Below are 13,646 nucleotides of genomic sequence, written 5' to 3' on the forward strand. Positions count from 1 at the left end.
GAACATTCCGTTACCCGCCCCATTGGATTATGCAAATAAGACTCTCTGTGGCCCCGCCCCTGCCTCGGCCACGGAGTCTGCGCGGAGCTGCAAGCCCGGCGGTCCAGACTTATCTCTGCCTGTGTCCGCCTGCCTGGTCAGCGGTCTGTCTGACTGTCCTGCGGCGTCGGTACCGTCTAGACTGAGCGGGGGCTCAGGCGGCGGCGGCCTAGACAGGGTGAGGGAGGAGCGTGGGCGCCTCTTCTTCCCAGCCCAGGGGCTGCCCAGGCCGGACACGGAGGTCCAGACCGGGGACGTGGGTCTCTCAGATACGTTCCCTGCGGGTCCATTTTGGGGGAAGGGTAGCTAGAGAGTGGGGAGGAGGTGATCTCGGGCTTTGGATGGGGTTGGGGGAGGGGAACCTGGAGAGGGGAACCCCAGAGACCTCAGGAGTCAGGTCACAATGCTGCGAGGGTGGTTGTGGGTGAATAATGGTGTGGCTGCCCCTTGTTGGTGTGTGGTTGGTTGTGTAACTGGTTGTGTGGTTCTCTGGCAGTGATGGATTCGGGTGTGTCCGCTGATGTGTGTGTGTGTGTGTGTGTGTGTGTGTGTGAGAGAGAGAGAGAGAGAGAGAGAGAGAGAGAGAGAGAGAGAGAGAGCGCCACGGAACGCACTGGCTTCTTTAGGGTGTCTGTATGACTGCTTGCACTGTGTGTGTGTCTAGGTGTCTAGTTGTGTGATCTGGCTGTCATTTTGTGGTTACTGTTGTGTTCTTTCTGATGGTGTGCGTGCCTGTTTTGCAATCCGGCAGGTGTCTGATCTTACATGCCCTTTGTATGTGTGTGACTGCAAGTCCATGTCACACATGGCACATACACCCCTGCCTGACCATGTGGCTGAGACTGTGGATGGCACACTGTCTCTCTATGACTGGAGGGGGTGTTTGTGTGCGTGACTGTCATTGAGTGCCTTCTAACTGGGGGTGTGACTCTGTGACCCATTCTGTGACTCTCATTATGTGGAGTGACTCCGCTCTGACTCTGAAGTGTGTTGGCAACCTTGAGTCTATCGTGGTGACTGTCAGGGTAAGGGCTTGTAGGGGGCTGGGATGTCTCTCTGACTGTGTGCTTGAGGGGGTATGTTCTATCCGTGTGGGTGTCTATGACAGGCCATATGCAAAATCTCCTCTGTGTGTGTGTGTGTTTGTATGTGTGTGTGTGTGTGTGTGTTTAGGAGTACTGGGGACTTGTGTGAATGAGCAAACCTGGTTTGCTCAGCATGAAACAGGCACCCCACACAGTGTGCTTGGATCTTGCTGTGGATTAGATGAATGTCGTCTTCTGAGGTGTCCCTGTCTCTAGAGTCTGGGCTGGAAGCCCTGACTGGGCTGTATCTTGTGGGAGTACCATTGAGAGTCACTGTACTTCTGGAACCTGTGCTGACCCTGTCTCCAATATGTCACTCTGTGGAGTAGGCCTCAATGGAGCCCTGGACACACAGAGCCTACCCTCACCTTCCTGGGCCTCAGTTTCCACATCCGTGCAATGGAGATGAGTGTCCTTGCCCTGCTGGCCTCCAGGAGTGGCTGTGAGTTGGCGGTGGTCGAGGTGGAGGCCTGTGGGAAGCCCTAGGGTACCTTCACAGGTGAGAGCAGGTGTCACTGTGGGTAGAAGCTGGCTTGACTGTATTGGCTTCCGAACCCTTGGGGATTGAAGTCAGATGTAGGGGGTTGGTGAGAGGAGACTGGGGGAGGCAGCTGGACTGACAGGATGGGGAGGAGGGAAAGGCAGCTGGGAGAGAGGGAGGGTCTGGCTATCAGCCTGCACCACAGCTCATGGGGGTGGGAGTGGGGTAGGGGCTCCATATGGAGGCTATGGTGGAAGGGCCTAGGAGAAAGGGCTTGGTGGGAGAGGGCAGGAAGCATTGGATCTCCTGGGAAAAGAAGATGAAATTCCCTAAAATATGATTAAGGTGGGTACCAAAGAGAAGGGCACCCTTCTTTAAAGCCGGAGGTGTCTCCTCTAAAGATTGACTAAGGGTTCCCCTAAAAGGCATGGGGTCTGATTAGAATTTTATAGAAAGGAGAGAGAAGAGACCACGGTAGAATCTTTTGGATCAATTCCTGCAGGTTGCCCTCTGACCTCCACACAAAGGTTGGGACACCTGTGTACACGTGCAAAATAATAAATGTAACTTTTAAAAAAAGTCTTAGGTCTCTGGTAGACCAGAGCTTGCTGTTAGGAGGAGCTGGGATGTCCAGTGGGCAGAGGCGGCCCAGCAGGGTGGGAAACGGGTTGAAGAGCAGACTCAGAACTCCATGAAGCCTCATGTCCTCCTGTGCCCCTGGAGTTCCCACCCCTCCTCCTCCACAGGCCCAGCCTTCACCATGGCTGGAGGGAGACCTCACCTGAAGCGGAGTTTCTCCATCATCCCCTGCTTCGTCTTCGTGGAGGTGAGGACCTCAGAGCCACTCTGAGAGGGTGCCTGATCCGTGTTTCATCCCTTTATCCCTCTCCAGCCTGCCTCCCTGGTCCTGGCCCAGCCCTTAACCATGCTTATTTTCCCAACTCCCTGACCCCAGTCCAGTCTTCTCTCTCTCTCTCTCTCTCTCTCTCTCTCTCTCTCTCTCTCTCTCTCTCTCTCTCTCTCTCTCTCTTTCTCTCTCTCCCCTTCCCTTCATACCCCGCTGCCCCCTTTCTCTTGAGATGTGGTGACAGGGTTGGGCTCAGAAGCGTTTCTGGATTCCAGCCCCATTCAGCCCTAATTCATTCACACTTTGGGACTTTGCCTGCCTGAGCCTCAGTTACTTCATCTAAAATGAGCATAATCAGCAGGGCATAGTGGCACGGCACATATGTGACACACACCTCAGCATTTAGGAGGCTGAAGGAGAAGCATTCAGGGAAGTCAGGGCCAGCCTAGTCTACATAAAACTGTCTCAAGAAATGATTAAGACAGACAGAGAAAAGAAATCGTAAGGCACGGCCACTGTGATGCATACTTATAATCCTAACATTCAGAAGGCAGAGGCAGGAGAACGCCTACAAATTCAAGTCCATTCCATATACACAGTAACTTCCAGGCCAGCCAGGACTGTGGAGTGAGATCCTGTCTCGAAGCAAACAAACCAGAAGGTGGTGGCTGCACCTTTAATCCCAGCATTCAGGAGGCAGAGACAGGAGTGAGTTTGAGTCCATCCTGGTCTACAGAGTGAGTCCCAGGACATTCAGAGCTACATACATAGGAAAAACCCTGTCTCAAAACAAAAATAACAAAAAAGTTTATGATTTCTATTCCAGCCTGAGATACATAAGGAGACCATCTAAAAAATAGTATATAGATAAATAAAAAATGGATGGAGGCTGTGGTTCAATTTGTAGAAACTTGTCTAGCTGGCACAAAGCCCTAGGCTCCATCCCTGGCACTGAATGGACAAGATGTACTGACCTACACCTACAACCCCAGTACCAGGGAGGCAGGAGTTATCCTCAATTCCATAGTGAGTTGTCAGTCATCCTGGGTTGCTTGAGGCCTTGCCTTGGGGAAAAAAAAAAGCAAGACGAAACAGAACAAACCAAAATGCATCAGAAAAAGAGAAAACAGAATGATAGCTCCAGTTGTTGGGAAGTAGGGAAGTAAGAATGTCTCCCTTCCTTCTGTCTTCTCCTCTTGTCTCTGTTTCCCTCCCTCTCTCCTTCTCTCTCTCTCTCTCTCTCTCTCTCTCTCCATGGCCTCATGGCCTCTGACTTCCTCCTGTTTCTCTTTGCCTCTCTCTGGCCCTGACCGCCTGCAGTCTGTGTTGCTGGGCATTGTGGTCCTGCTTGCGTACCGCCTGGAATTCACGGACACCTTCCCTGTGCACACCCAGGGCTTCTTCTGCTATGACAGCGCTTATGCCAAGCCGTACCCCGGGCCTGAGGCTGCCAGCCGAGCGCCTCCTGCCCTCATCTATGCTCTGGTCACTGCTGGGCCCACTTTCACGGTGAGATAGTGTGGGCCACCCAGGTTGGATGCCAGGGAAACTCCCAGAAGGCAGGAGGGCCAGGTTGGGGCTGGGGGAGCCCTGGCCTTTGAGGCCAGGAAGACCCCATCTTGGTCTTGTCCACAGATCCTGCTGGGGGAGCTGGCACGTGCCTTCTTTCCTGCTCCTCCCTCCGCCAGTCCTGTCAGTGGGGAGAGCACCATTGTGTCCGGGGCCTGCTGCCGCTTCAGTCCCCCACTGCGGAGGCTGGTCCGTTTCCTGGGTGAGAGATGCAGCCTGGGGTTAGTCCAATGGTCTTGGGGAGGGTGGTGAGTTCAGGGTCAAAGGAACAATTACATCTTATGACTCAGTGGGTATAGGCGCTTGCTACCAAGCTTGACATGAGTTTGATTATCCATATGGTCAAAGGAGAGAATTGATTCCTGAGTTGTCCTCTTACTACACTCAAGATGTGGCAAGCACATGCATACATACACATGGACACACATATATAATACAGACATACACACACATAGAAAGATGTATGTGTCCACACACAGATACAGGCATACATACAAAGACATACATTACCTATAGACACAGGCATGCATACATATATAGACACATTCATGCAAGCGCATAAACATGGGTACATTCATGCACACACAGACACAGACATGCACACACACGAATAAAAGAAAATTATATAAATATGAGACAGGGTTTCTCTGTGTAGCCCTGGCTGTTCCGGAACTCACTTTCTAGACCAGGCTAACCTTGAACTCACAGAGATCCACCTGCCTCTACTTTCCACGTGCTTGCATTAAAGGTGTTTGCCACCACTGCCCAGCTTTTTTTTTTTTTTAAATATTTATTTATTTATTATGTATACAATATTCTGTCTGTGTATATGCCTGCTGGCCAGAAGAGAGCACCAGACCCCATTACAGATGGTTATGAGCCACCATGTGGTTGCTGGGAATTGAACTCAGGACCTTTGGAAGAGCAGGCAATGCTCTTAACCTCTGAGCCATCTCTCCAGCCCTGCCCAGCTTTTTTTAAAAATATAATTTATTATTTTTATTTTATGTACTTTGGTGTTTTGCCTGCATGTATGTCTGTATGATAGTGTTAGATCCTCTGGAACTGGAGTTACGGACAGTTGTGAGCTGCCATGTGGGGGCTAGGAATTGAACCTGGGTCCTCTGGAAGAGTAACCAGTGCTCTTAACTGCTGAGTCATCTCTCCAGCCCAAGAAAATCTTTTTTAAGAGCCGGGGTGGCACACATTGCTTGTCCCAGAGACAGTAAGATGGGAGGTGGAGACTGGTGGGTCCCTGGAAGCTTTGGGCCACCCAGTGTGCCTTTTGGCAGTTTTAAGCCTGTGAGAAACTCTGTCTCCAATGTGAAGGTGTCAGAAGACTGATACCTGAGGTTGTCACACGAAGAATGCAAGCCCGTGTGCTGGTCACATCTAAAATCCTAGGACTTGGGAGGCTGTGTTAGGAAGATCGCAAGTCTGAAAGCTAGCCTGGGCTACAGAGTGAGTCAATATCTTTAAAAAAAAAAAGCTATGAAGCTGTGTGGGTTGGCACATTCCTATAATCTGAACTCTCAAAAGTTCTGGTCAGGGAGGGGCTAGGGAGATGTCTTAGTGGTTGAGAATGCTTGCCGCTCTTACAGGGGACCATGGTTCTGGTCCCTGCACCCACATCAGGCAATCCATAGCTGCCTGTGATTCTAGCTCCAGGGGATCTGACACCCTCTGGCTCCATTGGTCCTGCATCCATGTGGTACATATAAACTCATGAAGGCATGCATACATACACATAAATAAAAATAATAAGCAAGTCTTTTTTTTTTTTTTTTTTAAAGTTCCAAGCCAGCCTAGTCTGTATAGCAAGCTTAAGGCCAGTCAGGGTTACATAACTAGACTCTGCCTGAGGTGGGGGGAGGCATGCTGGGTCAGAAGGGTCATGGTACTATGTCTGCTACCACGTCTAACGACTTGAGTTCAATCCCTAGGACCTATATGCTAGAAGGACAGACAGATAAGTCTGTCACAAGTTGTCCTCTGGTCTCCATGCACAAAGGCACACATAAACAAAGAAATGTAACTTTAAAATTTATTTATTTATTATATATACAATATTCTGTCTGTGTGTATGCCTGCAGGCCAGAAGAGGGCACCAGACCCCATTACAGATGGTTGTGAGCCACCATGTGGTTGCTGGGAATTGAACTCAGGACCTTTGGAAGAGCAGACAATGCTCTTAACCTCTGAGCCATCTCTCCAGCCCCTAATTTTTTTTTTAATTTACGTGCTTGTGAGGGTGTCAGACCCCTGGAACTGGAGTTGCAGGCAGTTGTGAGCAGTGGGTGCTGGGAATTGAATCTGGGTCCTCTGGAAGAGCAGCCAGTGCTCTTAACTGCTGAGCCATCTCTCTAACCCAAAATAAATGTAATTCTTAACAAATAGAAGAGGAAGAGAAGAGCACAGAGAGGAGGAATCCCGAAATTTCCATAGGATCTTCCTTGGAATTCCCAAACTCCTGATACAGTAGTGTTGAGCGGTACCGGTGTAGCCGGGATGGAGTCAAGGGGCTTGCCCCGCCACAGTTGATTTCTTAGAGACTGACAGTGGATATATACTAAAAGGGAGGGGCCCAAAGATAAGGGGACTGCAGCCCAGTTATCATTGGATCCCAGATTGACTTTAGTGGCCATCCTAAGAATAACAAGACAATGGAGACCAGCGATTGCTAGTGGGCAAACGTGCTGCTGCCCAGCCTGCTACCTGAATTCCAGAATCTATGTGGTAGAAGAAAAGAACTAAATGCCTCAGGCTATCCTCCGACTTCCACACAAAGCATAGCAGTGTCTAAACAATAAATAAAACCCAAATAAGTAAATGTAAAAAACTGGATTTTTTTTTACATGTAAATGTAAAAAAATGTAAAAAGACTTTCTCTGTGTAGTTCTGGCTATCCTGAAACTCACTTTGTAGACCAGGTCTGCCTGGAACTCAAAAGATCCTCTTGCCTCTGCCTCCTGAGCGCTGGGACTAAAGGCGTGCGCCACCAGCATAAAAATTAATTTTAGACATAAACAAGGGGGCTTAATGGAACTGTATGGGGCGCCCAGTTGAAGGGATATGACCTCTTTTCTCCCCATCACCAGGAGTGTACTCTTTTGGCCTCTTCACCACGACCATCTTTGCAAATGCGGGACAGGTGGTGACCGGTAACCCCACGCCTCACTTCCTGTCTGTGTGTCGCCCCAACTACACGGCCTTGGGCTGCCCACCACCATCTCCTGACCGGCCAGGACCTGACCGCTTCGTCACGGACCAGAGCGCCTGTGCAGGCAGCCCCAGCCTGGTGGCCGCTGCACGCCGCGCCTTCCCCTGCAAGGACGCGGCCCTGTGCGCCTACGCGGTCACCTACACTGCGGTGAGCCCCTGGCGGGAGAAGCCAAGGGTCTAGAGTGGGTGGGTGGGTGTGCTTGACAGAGGGGTAAGAGCTTTGGGAATGAGGCCACGCCCACTGATTTGGGTCCTTCATGAGGCCACACACCCTCGTGGTGCATCCCAGCCTTAGAACCCTGACTACTCCCCAGTTGTCCTGGACGTTACCTTTTGGGACTCAGCCCCTTGGAGTTGCTAAGAGACGCAGGCCCTGAATAGTGGCTAGGAAACTAAGCTGTGGGCTTTGACTCCGCCTTCTGGAGCCCTCGCCCCTCCCCTTTGTTACTTTGGTCACGCCCCTAACTCTCTAATTCTGTCCGTTGCCTTTCTCTAGTCCTTTGTTTTATTGCTTTGACTTCTTTCCTTTTTCTGGCCTCTGAAATGACTGATATGTCCCATCCTGACCACTTCTGTGTTACACGAGGCTCCGAGGCTACCTCTGGAGCTCCCGGATCTGCCGCTTAGACCCTAATTCTGCTCTTTGGTTCTGTGCGCATGCTTTAATGCAGCGAGTATCTTTCCCCCATCACAGAGAAGCCTGTTCCATAGACCCTTACCTGTACTTTTTGGTGCTCTGACCACACTACCTGCATGCAGGACCCCTGGGACCCTTGGAATCCCTCCCCTGCCATCCCAGTCCCTCAAGCCATTCCTCAAGCCTCCATTGCTCTGACCCGAAAAGCGTGGGTTCATCCTCTGATCAGTTTGGGTCCCACAGATGTACGTGACCCTAGTGTTCCGCGTGAAGGGCTCCCGCCTGGTGAAACCTTCCCTCTGCCTGGCCCTGCTGTGCCCCGCCTTCCTCGTGGGCGTGGTCCGCGTGGCAGAGTATCGCAACCACTGGTCGGACGTGCTGGCAGGCTTTCTGACTGGGGCGGCCATCGCCACCTTTCTGGTGAGTCCCGCTCCCACCCGTCTCTGTGCTCATCCCGCACCCAAAAGGCAGAATTGCTCAATGATGCTGAAGGGTATACAGAGTCTGCGTGCCTGGGGAGGGCAGGTGTCCTTTACTTTCACCCTGACTGCTTGCTTGTTCTCATCTGTGGAATGGGCCGACGGGGTCATGCCATGGTGAGCAAAATTTAAAGCGATACCACCACACTCTGCAACTGAAATAAATACTGTTTTACAGGGGAACATGGCGCCATTGGTAAAGTGCTTGCTTTTCCAAGTATAAGGGTTTGAGTTCAGGTCTCCGGCACCCATGTAAAAGCCAGAAGTGGTGTGCTTGACATCTCAGAACCAGGGAGGCAGACTCTTGGGGTTCACTGGTCAGCCAGTCTAGCCTAATCTGGGGGTTATAGGCCATGGGAGGCTCAGTCTCAAGTGACATCAGAGATTGACCCTGCCTTTCACACACACCAACCTGTGACCTCCACAGCAGAACACACCCTCTTGTGCACACAAGTATATACCCACCCACCCACCCTCAAATATGCACCGGAGTATACACAAACATGCACACCACCCATGCTTTTAAAAATGCACATATAGGGGCTGGAGAGATGGCTCAGAGATTAAAAGCATTGCCTGCTCTTCCAAAGGTCCTGAGTTCAATTCCCAGCAACCACATGGTGGCTCACAACCATCTGTAATGAGGTCTGGTGCCCTCTTCTGGCCTTCAGGCATACACACAGACAGAATATTGTATACATAATAAATAAATAAATATTTAAAAATGCACATATATTTTAAAGATTTGTGTAGTTTTTAACTTTGTGTGTTTTGCCTGCATTAAATGTGTGTGTGTGTGTGTGTGTGCCACTGCTCTTAAATACTCAGCCACTTTCCCAGACCCTTAAATATATTTTTAAAGAATATTTTGGCTGAGCAGTGGTGGTGCACACCTTTAATCCCAGCACTTGGAAGGCAGAGGCAGGTTGATCTCAGTGAGTTTGAGGTCAGCCTGGTTGACAAAGTGAGTTCCCGGACAGCCAGGGCTGTTACACAGAGAAACCCTGTCTCAAAAAACCAACCAAGCAAACAAACAACAAAAAAAGAGAGACTATTTTGACCAGGCACGGTGGCACATTCCTCCAGTCCCAGCACTTGGGTAGCAAAAACAGGCAGATTTCTTGAGTTTGAGGGCAGCTTGGTTTACATAGTGAGTTCCAGGCCCAAACAGGGCTATATAGTGAATTAATGAAACATCTTTTTTTTTCTTTTTTAATTTTTTTTCATGGGGTCTCACTGTGCAACCCTGACTTGCTCTGAATGCACAGTGTAGACCAGCTGGCCTTGAACTCATAGAGATCTGACTACTTCTGCCTTTCTAAGGTTGTGTGCTACCACTCCTGGCAAGCCTTTTTTTTTTTTTTTTTTTTTTTTTGAGACAGGCTCTCATGTAGCTCAGGCTATCCTTGAACTGGCTGTCTAGCCAAACATAACCTTGTACTTGTGATCCTCCTGCCTTGTCTTCCTAGTGCTGGGATTCCAGACATGCCCCACCAATGCCTTGATTTTGTGGGGATGAAACGCAGGGCTTCCTGCATGCTAGGCGAGCATTCTGTGGAGCGAGCCATAACTCAGCTCTTCCTGGAACATCTGGGGAAAGGCTAGTGAGGAAGCTCATCAGGCGAAGGCAATTGCATAACTGCCTAAAAGTAAATTCCAGCCCAGGTCTAAGGAACTTACTCCCTAAAGTTTTCCCCTGACCTCTACAAATGCTGTGGGTGATCCCCACAAAGTGAGTAGTTAAAATAAAAAGTAATACTACTTTCTGAAACATTGAAATATCTATATTCGGGGCTGCAGAGATGGCTCAGCATGTAGGAGCACTGACCCTCCTGCAGAGGACCTGGGTTCAGTTCCCAGCACCCGCATGGTGGCTCACAACCACCTGTAGCCCCAGTTCCATGGGGTCCAATGCCCTCTTCTGACTTCCATGGACACCAAGTATGCAAGTGCACAGACATACATGAAATGCACTCATAGACAGAAAATAAAATAAATCTCAAAAATTTTAAGAACCAATGTTCATGCCAAATAACGGCAATATACCAAATATCAAGCATATAAATGCGGCCAGGCCAGGCATGGTGGTGCATGCCTGGTGCCAGCACTTGGGAGGAGATGCAGGTGAGTCTCTGTCGAGTTCAAGGTCAGCCAGGTTTACACAGAGGATTCCAGGACAGCCATAGCGAGACCCCTAAAATAAATAAATAAATAGTAAAATTGTAAAGAAAGGCCGCTATATGCGCTTGGAAATCCTAACCTCAGTTTCTATTTGGAAAATTTTTATAATTCTTGTGTTGTTGGTCTCAGGCCTCAACACACAACACGCTTCTATCTCTCTGGCCTAGGTCACCTGTGTCGTGCACAATTTCCAGAGCCGACCCCCCATTGGTCGAAGGCTCTCTCCCTGGGAGGACCTGAGCCAGGCCCCAACTATGGACAGCCCCCTCGAAAAGTTAAGTGTGGCCCAGGTAAGGGGGCCCGGGAGCTGCTCCGGGCTGGAGAGGGTGGTGGGTGGAGGAGACACAGGGAAGTAAGAAATCGGGCGATAAGGATCCTCGTCTTGGGAGAGGAGGAGAGGGAGTCATCCAGCTCAGGGGATGAGGTCCTAGGAGGAAGGCAGCCTTCAGGAGTGAAAGGTTACACTACCCTGTCCCTCCCAAATTGCATCGTTTATTCGGAGGTCTCTGGTGCGGATTCCATGGGGGCGTCTGGCTGATGAGCCCTTTTTGATTGTGAGTTGAGGGGTCCTGGGGTCCTCTAGCCCCTTCCCTCTTCGTTTTTGTCTCAGGAACCCGAGACCTGCAGGCCGCATTCGACACCGGCACGGCTCACCCCATCCAGTAAGTGTTGAGGAAAGGGGGGGGGCGATGAAGAGGGGGCTCTTCCAGGTGGGCAGGGGTCTCACCTGGGCTTCTGTGCCACCTTCCAGTTTGCTAACCTCTTCATCTCCGAATGTCTCCTCTAGAGCCGCAGAACTGTGCCCGCCGTGGCCACCTGATTCCCAGCTGTGTGTCCTCCAGGGCCCCAGCCATGTGCTCCTCACCCCGTGTGCCCCGCCCTCGACTGAGGTCTGAGCCAACACCCCTGCCGCTGCCGATGCCCCTGCCCGCACCGACTCCCAGCCAGGGTCCCTCGCCTTCGTCCCCTGGACCCGGGGGCCCAGGCGGGGGAGGTGGACGCGGCAGGAAGCTGCTGCTGCCCACTCCCCTGCTACGGGACCTGTACACCCTCAGTGGGCTCCATCCTTCCCCGTTCCACCGCGACAACTTCAGCCCTTATCTGTTTGCCAGCCGCGACCACCTGCTGTGAGACCCACCACCTAAAATATGCCCAGTGTCCCTCACCCCGTTTCTTCCCTGCCACGCGTGCGTGTGCCACGTGAGTGCTAAAGGACCCTGACCCCCAAACCAGCCTGGCTCAGCGTCAGAAGATGGCTGGAAGGACACTTTGGGGTGGGGGTGGGGGTTCTCTTGACTGCTCTTTGGCCTTCTGGGACATCCGGGTAAGAAAAAAAAAAAAAAAAAAAAAGACCAGGTGGGCTCATGTCCCTAGGACTGCCCTTTTAACGGCTGACGCTTGACCTAACCGGCCATTGCCTGGGCTCCTAGTTCTCAGAATTCAACCTAAAAGTTTACTCCAGCCAATGGGAACCTCTCACTTCTTAGCTTTCTCAAGCAAGAAGGCAACTCCCGCCAACGTTCGGTGTCTAAACAGCCAATAGGAGCCATTGGCTTTCAGAATTGCCAAGAGAGGGTGGGAATGATTCCAATCAATGGGGGACCGCCCGTGTCAAAACCAAGTCAAAGCCAAGGAGGCCTATGCCGACTCTCCCAGCTGGAGGGTGAGGGGCAGGCTCCCCCATGGCAGGATCCTGCGGCACCCCTACCCTTCTAGCTTCTCTCCCAGGTGCACCCTCACACCCAACTCTACTTAAGTAGGGCTTGCCCCAGTTCACAGGTTTTGGAGTTTCGGGTGCTGTCTCCCCTTGGCTGTGCGTGCCCAGGGCACCCCCAAACCTTCTATTATTTATTAGGGCTGTGGAAAAATACTTTATTTTCTTGGGACCCACCCTTCTTCATAGGGACCCCCTATGCCTCAACCTCATGCAGATGTACCATCTTGTGGGGCACGGGTGAAACAGGAGGGGGTTCTCCTATCCCGAATAGCCAAAGGCAGTGGGCAGATGAGACACTGTCCCCCCTCCCTGCCTCCTTCTTCATCTTTAATAAAGACCTGTTTGTAACAGAAGTTTGGCTCAGTGCCCGCCTCCCCCGAGTGCTGGAAGATGGAGAGACTGTAACACTGGCTCTAGGCGGCTGTGAATAGGGTGTGGGTGAGTTGTCGCAGTGGATCTAAGGACAAGTGTGGAGAGGCAGGGTGGTCGTGGGGCCAGTGACATGGATCAGAATCCTGGATCAGGGCTAGGGATGTGGGGTGGCTGAAAGAGGCCTTGCCTAGCCAACCATCCTCAGCCTCTCATACACTGTGTGTGGTGGCCTGTGCCTGTAGTCAAACATGGGGGAGGTGGAGGCAGGGGCATCTGGAATTCAAGATCATTTTTGGCTACAATGCAATTTGGAGATCAGTTTGGGTTACCTGGGACCCTGTCACACACAGCCCCCAAAGTCTCAAATATGGAACCCTATAATTCCAAACTCTAGGTTCAAGGATTTAAGAAAAGGCTTGAGATTTCTGTGATTTCATGTAGCCTATGACCATCCTCCCTCAGCTTCCTGAGTGCTAGGATTGCAGGTGTATCTGGGTTTTAGATCTCTGGTATGTTAAATATTGATATTTGATCAGCAGAAAACTCAAGCCAGGGATATGATGTAAGAATCAAGGAGCGAGGAGCCAGTGAGCTAGCTCAGCAGGCGAATGCACTTTTCTCAGTTTCTGACAACCTGAGTTCCATCCCTAAAATCCAGGGTTGGAGAAGAAGACAAACCATGGAGAGCTTGGCAATCCTCTCTGTCTCCCTCCCTCTGAAATAATAATAATTAAAACAATAACAACTTTAAAAGGGGCTGGAGACAAGGCTGAGTGAAGTTCTGTCCCAGCATTCATGTAGGCTGTCTCACAGGGGGCTGATTCTGTCTTCTGTCTCCGAGTGCACTCACACTCACATGGCATAATACATACATGCAAACACACACAAAATTAAAAATGTTTTTTAAGTTTAAAAAATTGGAGGGCTGGAGAAATGGATCCCTGGGTAAAGGTGCTTGCAGTCAAACCTGAGTTTGTTGCTCTAGAACCACAGGGTGGAAAGCAAGAACCAACTCAT

At 50.9% G+C, this 13,646-nt stretch overlaps 1 protein-coding gene across 3 annotated transcripts; it reads left to right on the plus strand.

The window, feature by feature from the left end:
- Window positions 1-34: 34 nt before the first annotated feature.
- Plppr2 (phospholipid phosphatase related 2) lies at window positions 35-12,610 on the plus strand. 3 transcript variants are annotated; one of them, XM_057768260.1, is made up of 10 exons: window positions 35-217; window positions 1,454-1,623; window positions 2,329-2,431; window positions 3,773-3,961; window positions 4,088-4,223; window positions 7,120-7,391; window positions 8,124-8,300; window positions 10,708-10,830; window positions 11,151-11,202; window positions 11,328-12,610. In XM_057768260.1, exons 3-10 carry the CDS (start codon window positions 2,366-2,368, stop codon window positions 11,669-11,671), a joined length of 1,359 nt encoding a protein of 452 aa, XP_057624243.1. In that variant the 5' UTR covers window positions 35-217; window positions 1,454-1,623; window positions 2,329-2,365; the 3' UTR covers window positions 11,672-12,610. The 3 variants fall into 3 exon arrangements, with proteins under 3 accessions (XP_057624243.1, XP_057624242.1, XP_057624244.1); XM_057768259.1 differs by having other exon boundaries at window positions 37-217; window positions 2,352-2,431; XM_057768261.1 differs by having other exon boundaries at window positions 37-217; window positions 2,352-2,431; window positions 10,708-10,814; window positions 11,328-11,513.
- The last annotated feature ends 1,036 nt before the right edge of the window (window positions 12,611-13,646 follow it).

This window comes from Chionomys nivalis, chromosome 4 (assembly GCF_950005125.1).
Source record: "Chionomys nivalis chromosome 4, mChiNiv1.1, whole genome shotgun sequence".
In the NCBI taxonomy this organism is placed as follows: Eukaryota; Metazoa; Chordata; class Mammalia; order Rodentia; family Cricetidae; genus Chionomys; species Chionomys nivalis.